This window comes from Somniosus microcephalus, chromosome 4, assembly GCF_052327205.1.
Source record: "Somniosus microcephalus isolate GS21.2 chromosome 4, FLI_Smic_1.0, whole genome shotgun sequence".
Classification (NCBI taxonomy): domain Eukaryota; kingdom Metazoa; phylum Chordata; class Chondrichthyes; order Squaliformes; family Somniosidae; genus Somniosus; species Somniosus microcephalus.
Window position 1 is genome coordinate 321,108,173 of NC_140990.1, and position 21,468 is coordinate 321,129,640.

A 21,468-nucleotide genomic window follows, 5' to 3' on the forward strand; every position below is an offset into this window, starting at 1 on the left:
ACCTGGTACTCACTCTATCCATTAGACAGGGTAGCCTGCTAATCACTCACTATCCATTAGACAGGGTAGCCTGGGACTCACTCTATCCATTAGACGGGGCAACCTGGGACTCACTCTATCCATTAGACAGGGCAACCTGGTACTCACTATCCATTAGACAGGGTAGCCTGGGACTCACTCTATCCATTAGACAGGGCAACCTGGGACTCACTCTATCCATTAGACAGGGTAGCCTGGTACTCACTCTATCCATTAGACAGGGCAGCCTGGTACTCACTGTCCATTAGACAGGGTAGCCTGGTACTATCCATTAGACAGGACAACTTGGGACTCACTCTATCCATTAGACAGGGTAGCCTGGTACTATCCATTAGACAGGGTAGCCTGGGACTCACTCTATCCATTAGACAGGGTAGCCTCACTCTATCCATTAGACAGGGTAGCCTGGGACTCACTATCCATTAGACAGGGCAACCTGGGACTCACTCTATCCATTAGACAGGGTAGCCTGGTACTATCCATTAGACAGGGCAGCCTGGGACTCACTCTATCCATTAGACAGGGCAGCCTGGTACTCACTCTATCCATTAGACAGGGTAGCCTGGTACTATCCATTAGACAGGGCAGCCTGGGACTCACTCTATCCATTAGACAGGGCAGCCTGGTACTCACTATCCATTAGACAGGGTAGCCTGGGACTCTCTATCCATTAGACAGGGTAGCCTGGGACTCACTCTATCCATTAGACAGGGTAGCCTCACTCTATCCATTAGACAGGGTAGCCTGGGACTCACTATCCATTAGACAGGGCAACCTGGGACTCACTCTATCCATTAGACAGGGCAACCTGGTACTCACTCTATCCATTAGACAGGGCAACCTGGTACTCACTCTATCCATTAGACAGGGCAGCCTGGGACTCACTCTATCCATTAGACAGGGCAGCCTTAGATCTTCACATCAGGAACTGTTCGTGCCAGCACCCAGTACAAAAGCAGCCTTATGGAACTTGTTTAGTTTGTATTTCAGATGGTGCAGTCTTTCGGATTGCAACGCCACAGCCAATTGATAGATTGTAATATCGCAACTCTTTGAACAGTTTATGTTCCGTACCAGAACGGGACATAGCAAGTCATCGGTACGAGGGCTGACGGAACTGAAGGGACTCATGCCAATGCTCTCTATATCAGAGGGCCTTTACCTACACGAGTTGCTGCTAATCGATGTAACAAGTTCCTGAATTGAACCTGTATCATTTCAAAGGGGTGGTTGATGGCTGGGCTCAACGGCAGCTGAGCGTTTTCCTTCACTTAAAAGAAATGTCGGTGCATCATTAGCTTAAGGGAACTGGTTTTAGTAAACAGAGGGGGCCACTCCCGCCAACCACCTGCAATGGGAACTCCATGGAGCACAGCGGAGACTCCATGAAGGTCACTCTCCCCCAGACAGAACAGTGGGAAATAGGCAGTGTGAAAGCACCTTTAAAAGATCAGTGATTAAAATCATGAAGGGTTTACATAAAGCAAAGAGAAACTTACTCCAATGGCTGAAGGGCCGATAACCAAAGGGCACAGATTTAAGGGAATTGGCAGAGGAACCAGAGGCGACATGAGGAAAAACTTTAGGCAATGAGTTAGGGTTTGGAATTCGCTGCCTGATAGGGCGGTGGATACAGATTCAGTAACAGCCTTCAACAGGGAACTGGATAAATACTTAAAGGAGAAAAGATTGCAGTGATATGGGGAAAGAGCGGGGGAGTGGGACTGACTGGATCGCTCTGAACGAGCCGGCACAGACTCGATGGGCCGAATGGCCTCCTTCTGTGCTGTGCTATTCTATGAAATGGGAAGAAACGACGGATTTATCTACGCACTATTTACAGACAATAAAACTGGCGTTGATGTTCATGGTCAGAGGCTGGTTACCTTCTAGATGTAGCAGTTCTGCCGAGTCAGGCTGCTGATCGGTGGGAATTGCATTCTGAAGCAACTGCAGTGCCTGGTCCATCTTGTCCTGCAAAAACATTAAAAAAGTTAAACATTAAAAACAGTAATGAGTGTAGATAATGTGAACCCAGTTTTGCAGCAGACACACATGGGTAGATGCTAAATCTTCGTGGGCTGTGATACCCTGCCACCTCGCCAACATCGAGGACATTCCAGGATGCCGAGGTGGCGGCTGTGCAGATTTCGGTTTTTAAAAACTGTACCCCTTTCCTTTCCCCCGCAAAACTATCTCCTTTTGTTTCATTCTTACAATTAGTCTCCTGAATAACCTTTAGGCTTTTAAGAGTCCAAGCTTGGTGTCGCCTATTTACTGATTCTTGATTTAAAAAGGAAAAGGAAAGGGACATGCATTTATATTGCACACGAGGAAATATTAGGGCAGGTGACCAAAAGCTTGGTCAAAGAGGTAGGGTTTTTGAGGAGAAGAGGCGGACAGGGTCAGGGAGCGAATTCCAGAGCTTTAGGGCCCAGGTAGCTGAAGGCACGGCCGCCAATGGTGGAGCCATTCAAATCAGGGATGCGCAAGAGGCCAGAATTGGAGCAATGCAAAGCACCCTGCTGACAATCGCCATCAAGGCTCACACGGGAAGAGCGGCCGGTTGGGAGAGGTACTGGAGGCGCACCAGCATCCTGCGGGAGTCTGTGCCTGCGGGGGAGGGGGGAGGAAACTGCAAAAGAGAAAAAATAAAAGTGTTGAAGCCTTGAACAAAACCCACATACCTCGTCTATGTAAACCGGCTCAGGCTCCGAAGGCTGAACGTCTGGTACAGTTGTCTCCTCTGCCACGACAACCTTCTCTGTAATCAATGCAGAACAAATGGATCCATGTCAAGTAATTTCACATATTCTTCTAAGCGCGTATACACGTGCTAGTCACGCTGTGCCACATCAACACTGCTGCTTACATCGCAAACTCCCAATTCACTAAATCTGAATGCGCAAAGCATTCGCAACAAAATAGATGAATTAGCAGCGCAGATAGAAATGAACAGGTTTGATACAATAGCCATTACGGAGACGTGGTTGCAACGTGGCCAAGGTTGGGAACTAAATATTCCAGGGTACTTAAAACTTTTAGAAGAGAGGGGCAAAAGTTTGCAGATGATACAAAGATGGGTGGGAAAGCAAGTTGTGCAGAAGACTCAAAGAATCTGCAAAGGGATATAGACAGGCTAGGTGAATGGGCAATCATTTGGCAGATGGAGTATAATGTGGGAAAGAACGAGGTTATCCACTTTGGCAGGAAAAATAAAAAAGCAAACTACTGTATTATTTAAATGGAGAGAGATTACAAAATGCCACAGTTCAGAGGGACCTGGGGGGTCCTTGTGCATGAAACAAAAAATTAGCATGCAGGTACAGCAAGTAATCAAAAAGGCAAATGGAATGTTTGCCTTTATTGCAAGGGGGTTGGAATATAAATGCAGGGAAGTCCTGCTACAACTGTACAGGGTATTGGCGAGACCACACCTTGAGTACTGCGTACAGTTTTGGTCTCCTTATTTAAGGAAGGATATACTTGCATTGGAGACAGTTCAGAGACGATTCACTAGGTTAATTCCAGAGATGAGGGGTTTGACTTATGAAGAAAGGTTGAGCAGGTTGGGCCTATACTCATTGGAATTTAGAAGAATGAGAGGTGATCTTATCGAAATATACAAGATACTGAGGGGGCTCGACAGGGTAGATGCAGAGAGGATGTTTCCCCTCATGGGGAAATCTAGAACTCGGGGGCATAGTTTCAGAATAAAGGGTTGCCCTTTTAGAACTGAGATGAGGAGGAACTTCTCTCAGAGGGTCGTAAATTTGTGGAATTTTCTGCCCCAGAGAGCTGTGGAGGCTGGGTCATTAAGTGCATTTAAAGTGGAGATAGATTTTTGCAAGATAAGGGAGTGAAGGGTTATGGGGAGCGGGCTGGGAAGTGGCTTTGAGCCCAAGATCAGCCATGATCTTATTGAATGGCGGAGCAGGCTCGAGGGGCCAAGTGGCCTATTCCTGCTCCTATTTCTTATGTCCTGGGAGTTGTTTATAGGCCCCCAAACAGTAGTTGTAATGTAGGGCAGTGTATAAATCAGGAAATTAGAGGCGCATGTAACAAGGGTAATACAGTAATCATGGGGGACTTTAATCTACATATAGACTGGGCAAACCAAATTTGCAGTAATAGTGTGGAGGATGAATTCATGGAATGTATACAAGATAGTTTTCTAGATCAGTATGTTGAGGAACACTAGGGAACAGGCTATTTTAGATCTAGTATTGTGCAACGAGAAAGGGTTAATTAATAACCTTGTAGTAAAGAGGCCTTTAGGGAAGAGTGACCAGAATATGATAGAATTTTATATTGAGTTTGAAAGTGATTTATCCAAAACTAGGGTGTTAAATCTAAACAAAGCAAACTATAGGTATGAGGGGTGAGTTGGCTAAGGTAGATTGGGAAACTACATTAAAAGGTATGATGGTAGATAAGCAATGGCTAGCATTTAAAGAATTAATACATAATTTACAACAAATATACATTCCTTTAAGGCACAAAAACCCCACAGGAAAAGTAGTCCAACCGTGGCTAACAAGAGAAATTAACAATAATATTAAATCAAAGGAAGAGGCTTATAATATTGCCAAAAATAGTAAGCCTGAGGATTGGGAGGATTTTAGAATTCAGCAGAGGACCAAGAAATTGATAAAGGGAAAATAGAATAAGTAAACACTAGCAAGACATAAAAACAGACTGTAAAAGCTTCAATAGGTATGTAAAAAGGAAAAGATTAGCAAAAAAGTAAATGTAGGTCCCTTACAGGCTTTAAAAAAAATAAAAAAATCGTTTATGGGATGTGGGCGTCGCTGGCAAGGCCAGCATTTATTGCCCATCCCTAATTGCCCCCGAGAAGGTGGTGGTGGTGAGCCGCCTTCTTGAACCACTGCAGTCCGTGTGGTGAAGGAACTCCCACAGTGCTGTTAGGTAGGGAGTACCAGGATTTTGACCCAGTGACGATGAAGGATCGCCACCTATCGCAGGCCCAGACTGGCAGTTATGTCCTTCAGGACTCGGCCAGTTCGGTCAGTGTGGCAAGACTGCATATACCCTGTAGCCTCCCTATTTTCTCCCTAACGTGTAAAACATGGTACCAATTTTATTCACCTTGAAAAGACAAAAGGATTCAAAAGCAAAACCTCTCGACTCCCAAGACTGGAATAGTCTTGTGTCAAACAGTTCATCTTCTCCCTACTGCAGTCCAAAAGCCATCATAACCCTGAAGGACCAGCAACAAATATACAAAGACAAGCCCCAGTACAGCCAGTTACCTGAAGGAAGTTGCACCGTCAAAGAAAACACGATGGAGGGGCAAAAACAAAAACCAGATCATCAGGCAATCCACTTGAGCAAGCACTATTTCTTCATCTACCCACCATACTTATCAGACACTTTTTGATACAAACTGAATTTCTGAGAACAGCATTTCAAGCTTCCTGGGAGCTGTTAAGTATATTTCATTGAACCGGGGGAGCGCCAGCGGGAGGGAGAGGGAGAGAGGAGGAGAGGGAGATACACATACGCCAAGTGGCAAGGATCGAAGGAATAGAGCGCATGGCAGCAGGAACTATTTCTTTACACCGGATATCAAACAGGTTGCCAGGAAGGATGGTCGCAATCAGTACGCTCCGCAGTTAAGAAATAGCGAGAAGCTCTAATGGGAGGAGAGCAAGATTGGTATTCTGGACTGAAATAGACTGAATGGCTGCCTTCATCTTGTTCCTCTGTTCATCCAAACCCATCTTGTGGCTGCTGGTACTGAACAGTTTATTCCGCTCTCCAAATTGCTTCGCTCAAACTGCGATCACCTACAATCAGCTATGCCACTTACTCCAGTCCCACTTGCAAGGTAAACAGAGGATACTGGGTGCGGAGGGAGAAGTTACAAGGCAGGAGTCCAATCGTGGGCTTAGTTGGCGCCATAAACTAGGAGTGAAGCTTGAGCCGTTTGTCAAAGTTATCTGCAACCAGAGATTAAACTACTGTTTGGAATTCTATCTAAAGTTCTGCCAAACATTCCAAAAACAGATTTTAAAAACACACACACTGGCACTGCATCTTTCTCTGCTATTGAATTTGAATGGTGCAGAATGAACACGAACACACACGCACGCAAAGGAATTCACCAGGTTTCACACCATTAAAACCAAAACCAAGACGCACGACCCCAATGACACACTGACATTAGAAGCCTGGATGTCATCCCGCTGCTCTAGGACATTGGCTAACACTGCATTTCACAAGATAGTTACAGAGGACAGCAGCAGCAATGCTACAACTGGCCTCGGGATGGAGGGAAACCAAAGTCAAGGTTACTTGCCGGGGTACCCCTGACCAACATTAGGCAAAACAGGATTGAGCTCAGCTGTGGTATTCCTGTCCATCCTGTAAAGTTGAACACCCTGTTGACAATCAACAACAACTTGTATTTATACAGCGCCTTTAACGTAGCAAAACGTCACAAGGCGCTTCGCAGGAGAGATTATCAAACAAAATTTGACACCGAGCCACATAAGGAGATAGTAGGACGTGTGATCAAAAGCTTGGTCAAAGAGGTAGGTTTTAAGGAGTAATCTTAAAAGGAGGAGAGAGGTGGCGAAGTTTAGGGAGGGAATTCCAGAGCTTAGGGCCCAGGCAGCTGAAAGCACAGCCGCCAATGGTGGGGGGCGGAGGGGGGCTGAAAATCGGGAATGCGAAAGGGGCCAGAACTGGAGGAGCGCAAAGATCTCAGAGGGCTGTAGGGCTGGAGGAGGTTAGAGAGGGTAGGGAGGGGCGAGGCCATGGAGGGATTTGTAAACAAGGATGAGAATTTTAAATTCGAGGCGTTGCCGGACCCGGGAGCCAATGTAGGTCAGCGAGCACAGGGGTGATGGGTGAACGGGACTTGGTGCGAGTTAGGATACAGACAGCTGAGTTTTTGGATGAGCACAAGTTTACGGAAGGTTGCACTTTCAAGGTGCTCAACCTTTGAGGATGGTGGCTGGGGGAACATAGCAGCTAAGCTCAATCCTGTGTCATTTGAGGTCAGTCAGGAGCGGGAACCCTGACCTTCCCCCCCACCCCTGGACCAGTTGTGGCGAGGCCAATTGTAGCATTGCTGCTACCCATCCTAGTTCATCTATTTAGAAAGAACCTACAGGTTCCTGCATCACAGGATAAGCGGTCAGCCATTTAGGAGTGAGATGAAGAGAAATTTCTTCATTGAGGGTTATGAATATACTCAACGACTGAGCATCCACAGCCCTCTGGGGTAGAGAATTCCAAAGAATCACAACCCGAGTGAAGAAATTCCTCATCTTTTTACAGGAAACTCTTTATTATCCAGCACCGACGGGACTGGCGTGGTGCCGGTTTATCAAAAAGTCTGGATTACAGAGAGGTATAGTTAAAAGGTACGAGAGCTCCGTACACAGCAACAAATCCAGGCTTCCCTGTTGCTTAGCAACATGTGCAGGAACTCCGGCCACAGACCAAGCGTCCCTGTTGCTTAGCAACAAGTGCACGAACCCCAGTTACACAGCCACAGATCCAGGAACGGCCACTAATATGAAGTAAAACTTACCTGAACCTACTCCTGAATTTTGCCGGTTAACAGAGATTTCCGGTTATTTAGGTGCCGGTTAAAAGAGAGTTTCCTGTATTTATCGTGAGCATCGCTGGCAAGGCCAGCATTCATTGCCCACCCCTAATTACCCTCGAGTGCTTGACAACTGAGAGACTTGCTGGGCCATTTCAAAGTCAACCACATTGCTGTGGTTCCGGAGTCACATATAGGCCAGACCGGGTAAGGACGGCAGATTTCCTTCCCTAAAGGACATTAGTGAACCAGATGGGTTTTTACGACAATCATTTAAATTCCACAGCTGTCGTGGTGGGATTTGAACTCGTGTTTCCGGGTCATTAGTCCAGGCCTCTGGATTACTCGTCCAGTAACATGATCACTATGCTACCGTAGCTCAGTCTTAAATGGCCGTCCCCTTACCCTGACACGATGCCCTCATAGTTCTAGACTCTCCAGCCAGGGGAAACAGCCTCTCCATATCGACCTTGTCAATCCCCCTCAGAATCTTGTATGTTTCAATGAGATCACTTCTCATTCTTCTAAACTCCAGAGAATATCGGCCTAATCTACTCAATCTCTCCTCACAAGGACAGCCCTCTCATCCCAGGAATCAATCTAGTGAACCTTCGCTGCACCGCCTCCAAGGCCTATAAGGAGGAAGGATATTACTCGAGTGGAAATATACAAAAACAACATCACCATCCTGTCACACCGTTAAGCCTGTGATTGAATCCTTCCATTACTTCACACTGCTCTCCAAATGGAAGAGCGTGAAGGTACAGAAACAGATGCATTACCATGATATGCTGGCTCCACTCACCTGGCTCAGGCTCTGCATTCAGACTGGTTGATACAAAATTGGAAGGAAAAAGACCAACTCCTCTTTTCGTCTCTCCTCTCCACCAGTTCGGGTCACTAAGCAAGACAGCAAAACATATATTGTAATTGCACGAGTCTGGATATTGGAGGTTTGATGCTACACTGCTGTTCTATTTTACTGAGACCTTACCATAGCCTCGGTACTGGAAATAGCTGCTTGCTGCGTTCCTGAACCAGAAAAAAAAGCCTGGCTACTTGGATCGCATCGATTTAAAAAAAATAAATTCCTACCTATCTGGTTCACCACTTCTCTACTGGATAGTTTTCAATCTACACCAGCACTTTCCACACATTCACAGTGGTATTTAATTAAGAGCTCTTTGTAGCTTTACATTATTTAAACTTCCCTTGCTGGTGCAGAAAGGTAGGGTTTTAAAACCCCCTGTTCAACACAGTTAACGAGACGGCGGTCGGGTGGCCATTTGTTTGGCGCGCTCGGATTCAGGGGCGGAGGAGTCGGTCCATCGGTTGTTTTTAAAATCAGGTATAGGCTCCTTTGAATTGAACCTGATCTCACCCCAAGAATGAAGAGAGCTGAAGCTAATTGCCGTGTGTGAAATGGGCTCACTTTTATTAGAGAAACAGTTGTTCGATAGAGAAAGACTGACTTGCATTTATATAGCGCCTTTCACGACCACCGGATGTCCCAAAGGGCTTTACAGCCAATGAAACACTTTTTGAAGTGTAGTCACTGTTGTAATGTGGGAAATACGGCAGCCAATTTACGCACAGCAAGCTCCCACAAACAGCACTGTGATAATGACCAGATAATCTGTTTTTTTTAGTGATGTTGGTTGAGGGATAAATATTGGCCCGGGACAATAGGGATAACTCCCCTGCTCTTCTTTAAAATAGTGCCATTGGATCTTTTACGTCCACCTGAGGGGGGAGACAGGGCTTCGGTTTAACATCTCATCCAAAAGACGGATATCCAAAGATATCCGAAGTTTTGATAGATTAAGTGAAAAAAACCCACAAACGTTCTTTATCCAAATTACGCCAATTCGGTAAGCACCACCAAAAGCACACTGTGGATCAACAGGAACCCATCCCATGACCTCAAGCAGTTAATCACAACGAGCTCCTTCATTCGGAGTTACATACATCAAAATACGTAACTTCAAAAACAAAATTCTTAAAACGATATGGTGCCCAAAGAATCTAATCAACACAAACCACACAGTCACAGCGCTAGATAGGAACAGGAGTAGGCCATTCAAGCCCTCGAGCACGTTCCGCCATTCAATTAGATCATGGCTGATCTGTACCTTAAACTCCATCTACCACCTTCGTTCCGTAATCCTCAATGCCCTTGCGCCTAACAAAAAACTATTGATCTCAGTCTTGAAACCTTCAACTGACCCCCAGTCTCAACAGCATTTGGGGGGAGTGAGTTCCAAATTTCCACTACCCTTGAGCAAAGAAATATTTCTTGACATAACAGAAAATGCTGGAAACACTCAGCCGGTCAGGCAGCATCCGTGGAGTGTGTTTCCCGACATCGCCCCTGAAAAGCCTAGCTCTAATTTTAAGGTTATGTCCCCTTGAAAAGAAAGAATCTCTTGCATTTATATAGCGCCTTTTATGACCTCAGGAGGTCCCACAGCCATTGAAGTACTTTTTAAAGTGTAGTCACTGTTGTAATATAGGTAGCACGGCAGCCAGTTTTGTGCACAGCAAGCTCCCACAAACAGCAATGACCAGATCATAGAATGGTTACAGCACAGAAGGAGGCCATTCGGCCTGTCGAGCCCGTGCCGGCTCTCTGCAAGAGCACTTCAGCTAGTCCCTCTCCCCCGCAGCCCTGCAAATTTTTGTCCTTCAGGTACTTATCCGATTCCCCTTGGAAAGCCACGACTGACTCTGCCTCCACCACCCTCTCAGGCAGTGTATTCCAGCTCCTAACCACTCGCTGCGTAACTAAGTTTTTCTTCATGTCGCCTTTGGTTCTTTTACCAATCGGTGTCCTCTGGTTCTCGACCCTTCCGCCATGGGAACAGTTTCTCTCTATCTACTCGGTCTAGACCCTTCATGATTTTGAACACCTCTATCAAATCTCCTCTCAATCTCCTCTGCTCCAAGGAGAACAACCCCAGCTTCTCCAGTCTACCCACGTAACTGAAGTCTCTCATCCCTGGGACCATTCTTGTAAATCTTTTCTGCACCCTCTCGAAAGCCTTCACATCCTTCCTAAAGTGCGATGCCCAGAATTGGACAATACTCCAGTTGAGGCCGAACCAGTGTTCTTCATAAGTTCCTTGCTTTTGTACTCTATGCCTCTATTTATGAATCGCTTTCCCAAACTGCCCTGCTATCTTCAACAATTTTTGCACATATACCCCCAGGTCTCTCGGAGGAAGTTGTTTCTCTCTATCTATGCCATTAATCATCTTAAACACCTCGATTAAATTACATGTTTCTGTTAAAGTGCAGCATCACATTCACGACCTTCGGCAGTTTGCTTATTACAACAAACCCGATCAAAAAGGAAGAACAGCACTTCATAACAAAATGAAACCCGGAGAGGGGGAGGGGCGGAATCACAGCCCGTGAATTTGGTGGCATAGTCTGGTAGCACAGCTTCGGCACAACTCAGAGTTCCCATAAGACACGAGCCTGAAATACCACACCAACAAAATTTAACTCCCACGGGGAAGCCTCTAAAAGAGAAGACCCCTGGTGTCGGAAACGGAACCTTCGAGCTGGTGTAATAAGGGATACTGTGAAACATAGAAGATATATTCATTAAATATATTCAAGAAGGAGTTAGATAGATTTCTTAAGGCTAAGGGGATCAAGGGATATGGGGAGAAAGCAGGGACAGGGTACTGAATTTGGATGATCAGCCATGATCTCATTAAATGGCAAGCAGGCTCGAGGGGCCGAATGGCCTACTCCTGCTCCTATCTTCTATGTTTCTACACTGTGAACCGGACTTAAACCTCTCTCGGCTTAAGCAAGGGGTACTGTGAACTGTACTTATTCCTGTCGGCCGTGGCTCAGTGGGTAGCACCCTCGCCTCTTGGGTCAGAATGGTTGTTGGTTCAAGTCCCCCCTCCAGGCACTTGAGCATAAAAAAATCTAGGCTGACACTCCCAGTGCAGTACCGAGGGAGTGCTGCACTGTCGGAGGTGCCGTCTTTCAGATGAGACGTTAAACCAAGGCCCCGTCTGCTCTCTCGGATGGACGTAAAAGATCCCATGGCACTATTTCGAAGAGCAGGGGAGTTATCCCCGGTGTACCGGCCAATATTTATCCGTCAATCAACATCACTAGAACAGATTATTTGGTCAATGTCACATTGCTGTGCGCAAATTGGCTGCCACATTTCCTGCATTATAACAGCGACTACACTTCAAAAAAGTACTTCATTGGCTGTAAAGCATTTTGTGACACCCGGAGATCGCAAAAGGCGCTGTATAAATGCAACTTCTTTCTTTCTTTCTCAACTCAGAGCACTTGCTGCTTATTCAGAATACAGATTGAAGAAAAAGTGTGCCTGTCCAGCATTCCGCTCAATGACCGCACAATTCAGCAGGAAAGTAAGCCACTGATAAAACCATCTCCGGTCTAGGCTGGCTAGGTATTAATCCGGAGCTATAATCGTGTCTGTGTCACATCAGGAATGGCAAAGTAAAAATGTGTAGAATGATATACAAAGTATTGCAGTATATCCACTGGCAGCTGCACCATTGCGAAGCTAGCAAGATTCAAGCTCCGCTGTTTTAATTAGGTACTGAGCAATCTTTGTGCTATCAGAATCCCCTCTCTCCATGGACCTCTGGGTTCCAATTTATCTTACTCATAATTCTGGCTCTCCAGATCAGATCAACTTTACAGAACCAAACTACAGAAAAGAATTTTTGCAGGGCTTCCCTTGATCTTGAAGCAGTGTCTGGAGTGGTTCAGTTGGTAGCACACTCGCCCGAGTCAGAAGGTTTGGGTTCATAGTCCCACTCCAGAGACTGGAGCACAAAAATCTAGGCTGACACTCCAGTGCAGTGCTGAGGGAGCGCTGCACTGTCAGAGGTGTCGTCTTTCAGATGAGATGTTGAACCGAGGCCCATCTGCTCTATCAGGTGAGCGTAAAAGATCCCATAGCACTATTCGAAGAAGAGCAGGGCAGTTCTCCCCGGTGTCCTGGCCAATATTTATCCCTCAATCAACATCACAAAAGAGAGATTATCTGGTCATTATCACGTTGCTGTTTGTGGGACCTTGCTGTGCGCAAATTGGCTACTGCGTTTCCCACATTACAACAGTGACTCCACTTCAAAAGTACTTCATTGGCTGTAAAGCGCTTTGAGACGTCCGAAAGGCGCTACAGAAATGCAAATCTTTCTTGAACCTCTCTACTTCCCTCTCTTCCTTTAAAAATCTTTGCAAAACGCAGCCATATCCTAGAGGCAGAGTCTGCGGATGCCGGCTGCCTGTGGGGTTCAGGGCTACTAGTATCTCAGCCTTTATGAGCCGGGGGCAATCACTTGGGGTATCTTGCCTCCTGCTCCCCCCTACCCAGTACAGAGCTGCAAATAAGTGAGACGAGCTCTATTCGTGAAAAGAAGTCACCTCTGAAGAAGACACGGGCAGAAACAATACTTATAAAAAGGGAATTAATACTGAAGAACATTTTGCAGGACTATGGGGTAAGAGCAGGGGAGTGGTACTAATTCAATTGGATAGCTCTTTCAAAGAGCCGGCACAGGCACAGCCCCCTTCTGCGCTAAATGATTCTATGTAACAGCGAACTTGCTGGCAGCTCAGCTATTCAATCGGTTGCTGGGGAGGAGGCGAATGTGCCCTCACTCCAGGGTGAAATATCGAGCCTTCGCACAGAGGATATCGAGCTTGACAAATCAAGTCATTTCAAAATCATACCTGTCATCTAAAATGGTGATAATTTCTCCGGCTTTAAAAGTAAGCTCGTTGTCTTCGACGGCCTCAAAGTCGTAGAGGGCGCGAACCATGCGGATTTCAGTTCTGTGGCTGTTTGGAGCGTTTTCTGCTGACGGGTAGAGAGATTTGGTCTCCGTATGCTGCTGTTTCTGCTCCTGCAAAGAAATTTCAATAGCTGGAAGAACAAACACAAAAACTATCAATATTTTGTACTTTACTGCACTATTGTGTGTTTTTTTTTTAAATATAAAGCTGATCTTTGTTTAGTGGGTCTGAGATATAACCCAATTACACCTTGCCTTTGCTCAAGAGATTTTCCGTAACATCCACCCACAATAGATTAAAAATCTTGCACCTTGCACACACTTCAGCAATTCATGGCGATAAGGAATAACCCGCACACACCTTTTCCCATAATACAGGAAACTTTGAGCTATCCGGAAGTTGAATGTCCGGCAACTTTGATCTAATGGCAGAAATCAGCAGCCGTTTTGGTTAGGTGTTTTTTTTTCTCCTAGCATTCCTTTCACAGGCAGGCTCTGGAAAGCGTCTTTGTCACTTAGCAACAGCTTCAGAGACGCTTCCAAGCTACTGGGCCGAGTGTTTACAAGCTGTTGCTGAGCAACAGTGTTTGTGGTCAGACACGGCAGGCTCTAGAAAGCGTCTCTGTATCTTAGCAACAGCTTCAGAGATGCTTCCAAGCCACGGGCCAAGTGTTTACAAGCTGTTGCTGAGCAACAGTGTTTGTGGTCAGATACTGCGATGAAAAGCTCCTATCTGATAACATGGACGCTGGTCTATCCGGAGCTTTTAAAAAAAACGGTAGTAGCTCGGTCCCATGGGTGCCGGATAGCACAAAGTTTCCTGTAAATAAATTCCTGTATTCACATTTATTACAGGGAATTGCCCATGTAAACGTGTCACAGTGCAATTACATCCTCCCACCAGCGGAGGTGTTGCAGCGCTTCAACTGGGGGAGGACATGATCATAAGCATGAAAGTTCACACAGGCAGTTTGCATCATAAATGAGAAGAGAGATTTATTGTGGAAATATGTATAAAAATAAGGACAGTGTACAATTTTAAAAATGTTGACTGAATTACATCTGTGCGCCCATGTCTAATTAAACTTAAACATTGCCTCAAGAGCAACTGGATAACTACTTTACTGCACTATTTTGCTTTATTCAGAAAGCATATTGTGTGATGCCCCGTAGCTCTTATAGTAGGGGGAAGAGAGAGAGCTGGGCCGCCATGGGGCAGGCCTGCTTTTGAAACCCTTGCCGTTGCCAGACAGCAAGTATCGTCGTTGCTAGCTGGAGCACAGCGAACAGAGCACTACATCTCGAACACTATTCCATGCTGCAAAACACTCCCATTAGCATCAAGCTGGCAACACCTGCGGAGCTCTCTACACGACACTTTACACATTTCCTGCCTGGCTGAAGAATGCGCTTTTATCTCTGAAGAGATTTAGGGGGGTCCATGCACACAGATCACTAAAATGCAGTGGTCAGGTACAAAACATAATCAAAAAGGCTAACGGAATGTTAACCTTTATATCTGGAGGGCTAGAACATAAAGGGGAGGAAGTTTTGCTAACAGCTGTACAAAGCCCTGGTTAGACCACATCTGGAGCACTGTGTACAGTTCTGGGCACCGCACTTTAGAAAGGATAGATTGGCCTTGGAGGGAGCACAGCGCAGGTTCACCAGAGTGTTACCGGGGCTCCAAGGGTTAAATTATGAGGAGAGATTGCATAAACTAGGCTTGTAATCCCTGGACTATAGAAGGTTAAGGGGTGATTTGATTGATTTTTTTTAGGATTTTGAATCGATAGGGTGGGTAGAGAGCAACTTTTTCTGCTGGTGGGGGAGTCTAGGACAAGGGGGCATAACCTTAAAATCAGAGCCAGGCCATTGAGGAGAGAAGTTAGGAAACACACGCCAAGGGTGGCAGTGTGGAACTCTCTCCCACAAGAAGATGATGCAAAGCTCAATTAATAATTTTAAATCGGAGAGCGATCGATTTTTGCTAGGCAAGGGTATATGGGGCCAAGGCGGGTGGATGGAGCGGAGTTACAGATCAGCCGTGAATGGCAGAACAGGCTCGAGGGGCCGAATGGCCTCCTCCTATTCCTATGAGAGACTGAGATGGTGAGAAATTCCCATCTACTCCTACGTACACTGCATAGTTTATCGGCATCAATCTATATTAAATTCTAGGTTAGCATCAGAAAAGACCGTGGAGCTCCCTACAGGACACTGTGAGCTGTTGTTTTGGGCACTACTCTCCAATCTCTTGCTTTAGAATTTAAATGAAGCTGTGAGGATGGAACCTAAAGCCACATGTTCCAGGCCAGGTCGAAGTTATAACTCACCATGCTGTGACTGTGACACAAAGTTTACAGCGCACAAGAGTGGGAGCAAGCTCTCTGAACTTTGGGCTCATTAAAGGGAGTGGATATTAGCACTGGCACTTTGCCGCTGTGGCCTCCCAGCGTCAGCATCAAGCACTCCCAGGTTAAGTGTAGGGTGGTTAGATGCAGAGTAAAGAGAAGCGCACTTCACCTCCACCCTAGGAGAAGTATCCCATAGATGGGCCAACGGGGCATTTTCAACATCAGCCATCTTGTGGTCTTTGCCCAGGTGTCCTGACTAGTGAGCCTGGGTGCAATTTTATGCCATGGGACCATTCCATTGCGAAGTGGGGTCGAATCTGGGACATGGTTTCAAATTCAACCCAGAGAAGAAAGGCCACTAAGCACTGCGCCAACCCCTGTAGGATGGTGATTCCTGGTTAGGGTCTTCTCCTCTTCTTCTTAGGCAGTCCCTCGGAACCGAGGACGATTTGCTTCCACATTAAAAATGAGTTCTCAGGTGACTGATGAGTCCAATGCGGGACCGACAGTCCCTGTCACAGGTGGGGCAGACGTTGGTTGAAGGGGCAGGTGGGTGGGGTGCTTGGGCTCTTTCCTCCGTTTGCGCTTGGCTTCCGCTTGCTCCCGGCGAAGAGACTCGAGGTGTTCGGCGCCTTCCCGGATGCTTCTCCTCCACTTTGTGCGGTCTTGGGCCAGGGATTCCCAGGTGTCGATGGGGATGCTACACTTTTTCCAAGGAGGCTTTGAGGGTGTCCTTGAAGCGTTTCCTCTGCCAACCTGGGGCTCTCTTGCCGTGTCGGAGCTCCGAGTAGAGCACTTGTTTTGGGAATCTCATATCGGGCATGCGGACGATGTGGCCCATCCATCGGAGCGGATTGAGCATGGTCAAAGCTTCGATGCTGGGGATGATGGCCTGAGCGAGAACACTGACGTCGGTGCGCTTATCCTGCCAATGGATTTGCAGTTCCACAGGCTCCAGTGCCAAACACAAGTGGCCGTTATTCACGTGTGAACACACGGTCACAGTCTCAGGATACGGGGTAGGACATTTAGGACTGAGATGAGGAGCAATGTCTTCACTCAGGAGGGTGGTGAACCTGTGGAATTCTCTACCACAGAAGGCTGTGGAGGCCAAGTCACTGAATATATTTAAGAAGGAGATATAGATTTCTAGACACAAAAGGCATCAAGGGGTATGGGGAGAGAGCGGGAATATGGTATTGAGATAGAGGATCAGCCATGATCATACTGAATGGCGGAGCAGGCTCGAATGGCCTACTTCTGCTCCTATTTTTCTATGTTTCTAACTTCACAAGCGAGTTCCAACAGGCTATTCAACCTTTTGGGGGGGGGGGGGGGGGTCACATGTGCATTCCCAGTCTGGTCCCTGGATAGAAATCAGGAGCGGGAACCCTGGACAATTTTTAACCCCTTCCATGCTTGGAGCGCCGACACCAACTGCAGCAGTCCTCCTCCTGGCCTGTGATCCGCTAATCTGACAGAACGGCGGAGGGGAGGAGGGGGCAACACGAGTCCTTACTGGTTTGCATGGCACAGCTGCCCGCTGGATAAACTCACTGAGCAGTGACGGGGAGGGGAAGCACCAAAAGAGCAAACCTTTTAAATCAAGGTTTGTCTCTCTTCCCGCTCCGCCTGCCAACATGCCACCAGTCCTGGCTTCTTTTGAACTTCAGTTCAAAATTCTGACAAACTTAATTATGGAAAAATACAATCCCCACAACATTTTAAAAGCAAAAGATTCACGTTAAGAATGATCTTATTCCGTACCTTTAGCTAGATCGACATCTTCAGTATTTCTACTTGTTGACGTAGTGTCATTTTTAGACGGATTTGAAGTGCTCTGTTTAAAAAAAAAATGAACACATTTATGTATTCTCCAAAATACCTTCTCTGTCCCACTCCCTCCAGGGTGCGGCTTGGCTTCAATGCTCATTTGTTCTGTGTCCCTCCGCTCTCCCTCTGCAGTATGAAATGCTCAGAGATGCTTTTAATTGCGCTGTGGAAAGGTAGGTTTCTGCTCGATCGCAAAAGTGCGGAAATTTCAGCAGAGAAAGAGCCCATTCGACCCACCGTGCCTGTGCCACCAGAGTCCGTATCGGGGGCTATCTAATCCCATCTTCCCGCTCTTTCACTGTACCTTTTGATATTTCTCTTCAAGTGTTTGTATCGAATTCACCCTTAAATGTCATAAATCGATTTGCGCTGAATAGCCACTTGCGGTAATCAACGTTCTCTCCAATTTATTTTTGGGCGTGCAACTCCTTGAACGGGCTGCGCGGCCCATTCAAATTTCCGTACACGCACGGCTTTGCCCCATTGTGAAGCCGGCAAGCAGCCTGCGCGGGACCTCCAGACCGCCGCGCAGCCCAACGGGAACATTGGTGGGCAACACACACTACACTCCAATCCTTTGCATGAAAATCGGTCTTCTACTCTATTCCTCATCCACTGCATTATCTCTACTGCCAGAATTAGTTTAAATTAGTCAGTCAAGCATCACCCACTCGTAACTAATCCATACTGACCATCAACGATTAGCCCATATCTTTAAGTGCTCATTAAACGCAGCCCCAATTATTACCTCGAGCAGTTCTACTGCTTCCAACAGGACGCTAACTGGTCTACAATTACCCGGCTTACCCCTTTCCTCCCTTGTTTTGAACAGGATGCAAGATTTACCAGCTTCCAGTCCTTTGAACTTTCAAAAAGAATTTTGGGAAACGTTCTGGTAAGCGCCTCTTCCATTTCATCACTAACCTGGGTCCGGTGACTGATGAACTTTAAAAAAACATTAAAAAAAAAAATAATATAGGTGGTTCCTCTGCTGCTGCTTTCGCATTCCTTTGTAAATACAGAGACAAAATACTTATTAGATGCCTCTGCCATTATCCTCTACTGTAGGACTGCTCTCTCTCATCTTTGGTGAACACGTGCAAGTTTATATAGTGTTCTCTCCACCCCACCCACAGCACTCCCAAGGAGATTAAGTGGGTAACATGGCGTCCATGAAAGGGCACATGGTCTATAGAAGGAGTGAGCTTGACAGGCCAAATGATCATTTCAAATCTCAATTTTTTTTTGATCTTGCTATTTTTCCCAGATGAACACCCACCCACAATGCCATTATTGTATCGTTTGGTTTCATTCGCAGTGGCAGAGACTGGAGGGAAAACTCAGGAGTAGCCTTTTCCTTTTGTTCCCAAGTCTTTTGCTTTGGGAAAAAAAGGGCGCGCAGTTTTTTTGCTCTATTCCCTCTAGTTTTTCGCACAGTCCTTGTGGAGACGAAGTCCCGTCTTCATGTTGAGGATACCCTCCACCGTGCTAAATGGGACAGATTTCGAACAGATCTGGCAGCTCAAAACTGGGCATCCATGAGGCGCTGTGGGCCATCAGCAGCAGCAGAATTGTATTCAACCACAATCTGTAACCTCACGGCCCGGCATATCCCTCACTCTACCATTACCATCAAGCCGGGAGATCAACCCTGGTTTAACGAAGAGTGCAGGAGAGCATGCCGGGAACAGCACCAGGCATACCGAAAAATGAGGTGTCAACCTGGTGAGGCTACAACACAGGACTACTTGCATGCCAAACAACGGAAGCAACATGCGATAGACAGAGCTAAGCGATCTCACAACCATCGGATTAAATCAAAGCTCTGCAGTCCTGCCACATCCAGTCGTGAGTGGTGGTGGACAATTAAACAGTTAACAGGAGGAGGAGGCTCTAAAAATATCCTCATCCTCAATGATGGTGGAGCCCAGCACGTGAGTGCAAAAGACAAGGCTGAAGCATTTGCAACTATCTTCAGCCAGAAGTGCCAAGTGGATGATCCATCTCGGCCTCCTCCCGAGGTCTCCAGCCCATTCAATTCACTCCACGTGATGTCAAGAAACGGCTGAAGACACTGGATACTGCCCTGACAATATTCCGACAATAGTACTGAAGACTTTTGCTCCAGAACTAGCTGCGCCCCTAGCCAAGCTGTTCCAGTACAGCTACAACACTGGCATCTACCCGGCAATGTGGAAAATTGCCCAAGTATGTCCGGTCTACAAAAAGCAGGACAAATCCGACCCGGCCAATTACCGTCCCATCAGTCTACTCTCAATCATCAGCAAAGTGATGGAAGGTGTCATCGACAGTGCTATCAAGCGGCACTTACTCAGCAATAACCTGCTAACTGACGCCCAGTTTGGGTTCCGCCAGGGCCACTCAGCTCCTGACCTCATTACAGCCTTGGTCCAAACATGGACAAAGGAGCTGAATTCCAGAGGTGAGGTGAGAGTGACTGCCCTTGACATCAAGGCAGCATTTGGTCGAGTGTGGCATCAAGGAGCCCTAGCAAAACTGAAGTCAATGGGAAAACTCTCCATTGGTTGGAATCATACCTAGCACAAAGGAAGTTGGCTGTGGTTGTTGGAGGTCATTCATCTCAATCACATGGCATCACTGCAGGAGTTCCTCAGGGCAGTGTCCTAGGCCCAACCCCCTTCAGCTGTTTCATCAATGACCTTCCCTCCATCATAAGGTCAGAAGTGGGGATGTTCGCACACTGTTCAGCACCATTCGAGACTCGTCAGATACTGACGCAGTCCGTGTCCATATGCAGCAAGACCTGGACAACATTCAGACTTGGGCTGACAAGTGGCAAGTAACATTCGCACCACACAAGTGCCAGGCAATGACCATCTCCAACAAGCAAGACTCTAACCATCTCCCCTTGACATTCAATGGCATTACCATCGCTGAATCCCCCGCTATCAACATCCTGGGGGTTACCATTGATCAGAAACTGAACTGGGCCAGCCATATAAATACTGTGGCTACAAGAGCAGGCCAGAGGCTGGGAATTCTGCGGCGAATGTCTCACCTCCTGACTCCCCAAAGCCTTTCCACCATCTACAAGGCACAAGTCAGGAGTGTGATGGAATACTCTCCACTTGCCTGGATGAGTGCAGCTCCAACAACACTCAAGAAGCTCGACACCATTCAGGATAAAGCAGCCCGCTTGATTGGCACTCCATCCACCACCTTCAACATTCACTCCCTCCACCACCGGCGCACTGTGGCTGCAGTGTACACCATCTACAAGATGCACTGCAGCAACTCGCCAAAGCTCCTTCCAAACCCGCGACCTCTACCACTTAAGACAAGGGCAGCACCATCTACAAGTTCCCCTCCAAGCCACACACCATCCTGACTTGGACCTGTATCGCCATTCCTTCACTGTCGTTGGGCCAAAATCCTGGAACTCCCTTCCCAACAGCATTGTGGGTGTACCTACACCATATGGACAGCAGCGGTTCAAGAAGGCGGCTCACCACCATCTTCTCAAGGGCAATTAGGGATGGGCACTAAATGCAGGCCTAGCCAGCCAGCGACACCCACATCCCATCAATGAATAAAAAGTTAAAAAAAGTTTGTCCTGCAGCCCAGCAAGGTCTGGATGCTCCTGAGTCGCCCCCATCACCGACGACCCTCTTGGCTAACTGGCAGGAGACGGGCAAGTGCAGCCCAAAGGCTCCGCACAATTCTCCAGTGCTGCTTCAATAGCATCGGTTGACCACACCGTTCTCCTCCAACGCCTCTCCTCCGTCGCCCAGCTGGGTGGGACTGCCCCCGCCTGGTTCCATGCTTATCTATCCAGTCGTAGCCAGAGAATCACCTGCAACGGCTTCTCTTCCCG

The 21,468-nt window shown here is 47.0% G+C and overlaps 1 protein-coding gene across 2 annotated transcripts in view; it reads right to left on the minus strand.

Moving 5' to 3' along the window:
* stam2 (signal transducing adaptor molecule (SH3 domain and ITAM motif) 2) overlaps positions 1-21,468 on the minus strand; it is an 82,652-nt gene that overhangs the window by 16,303 nt on the left and 44,881 nt on the right. The window contains exons 6-10 of one of the 2 annotated variants that reach the window (XM_085986820.1): positions 17,547-17,619; positions 13,361-13,553; positions 8,424-8,518; positions 2,727-2,803; positions 1,926-2,013 (exon numbers count right to left, since the gene is read on the minus strand). In XM_085986820.1, the coding sequence (XP_085842946.1) occupies positions 1,926-2,013; positions 2,727-2,803; positions 8,424-8,518; positions 13,361-13,553; positions 17,547-17,619 (526 nt within the window). The remainder of the gene's footprint in view (positions 1-1,925; positions 2,014-2,726; positions 2,804-8,423; positions 8,519-13,360; positions 13,554-17,546; positions 17,620-21,468) is intronic. The other variant, XM_085986821.1, reaches the window with a different exon arrangement.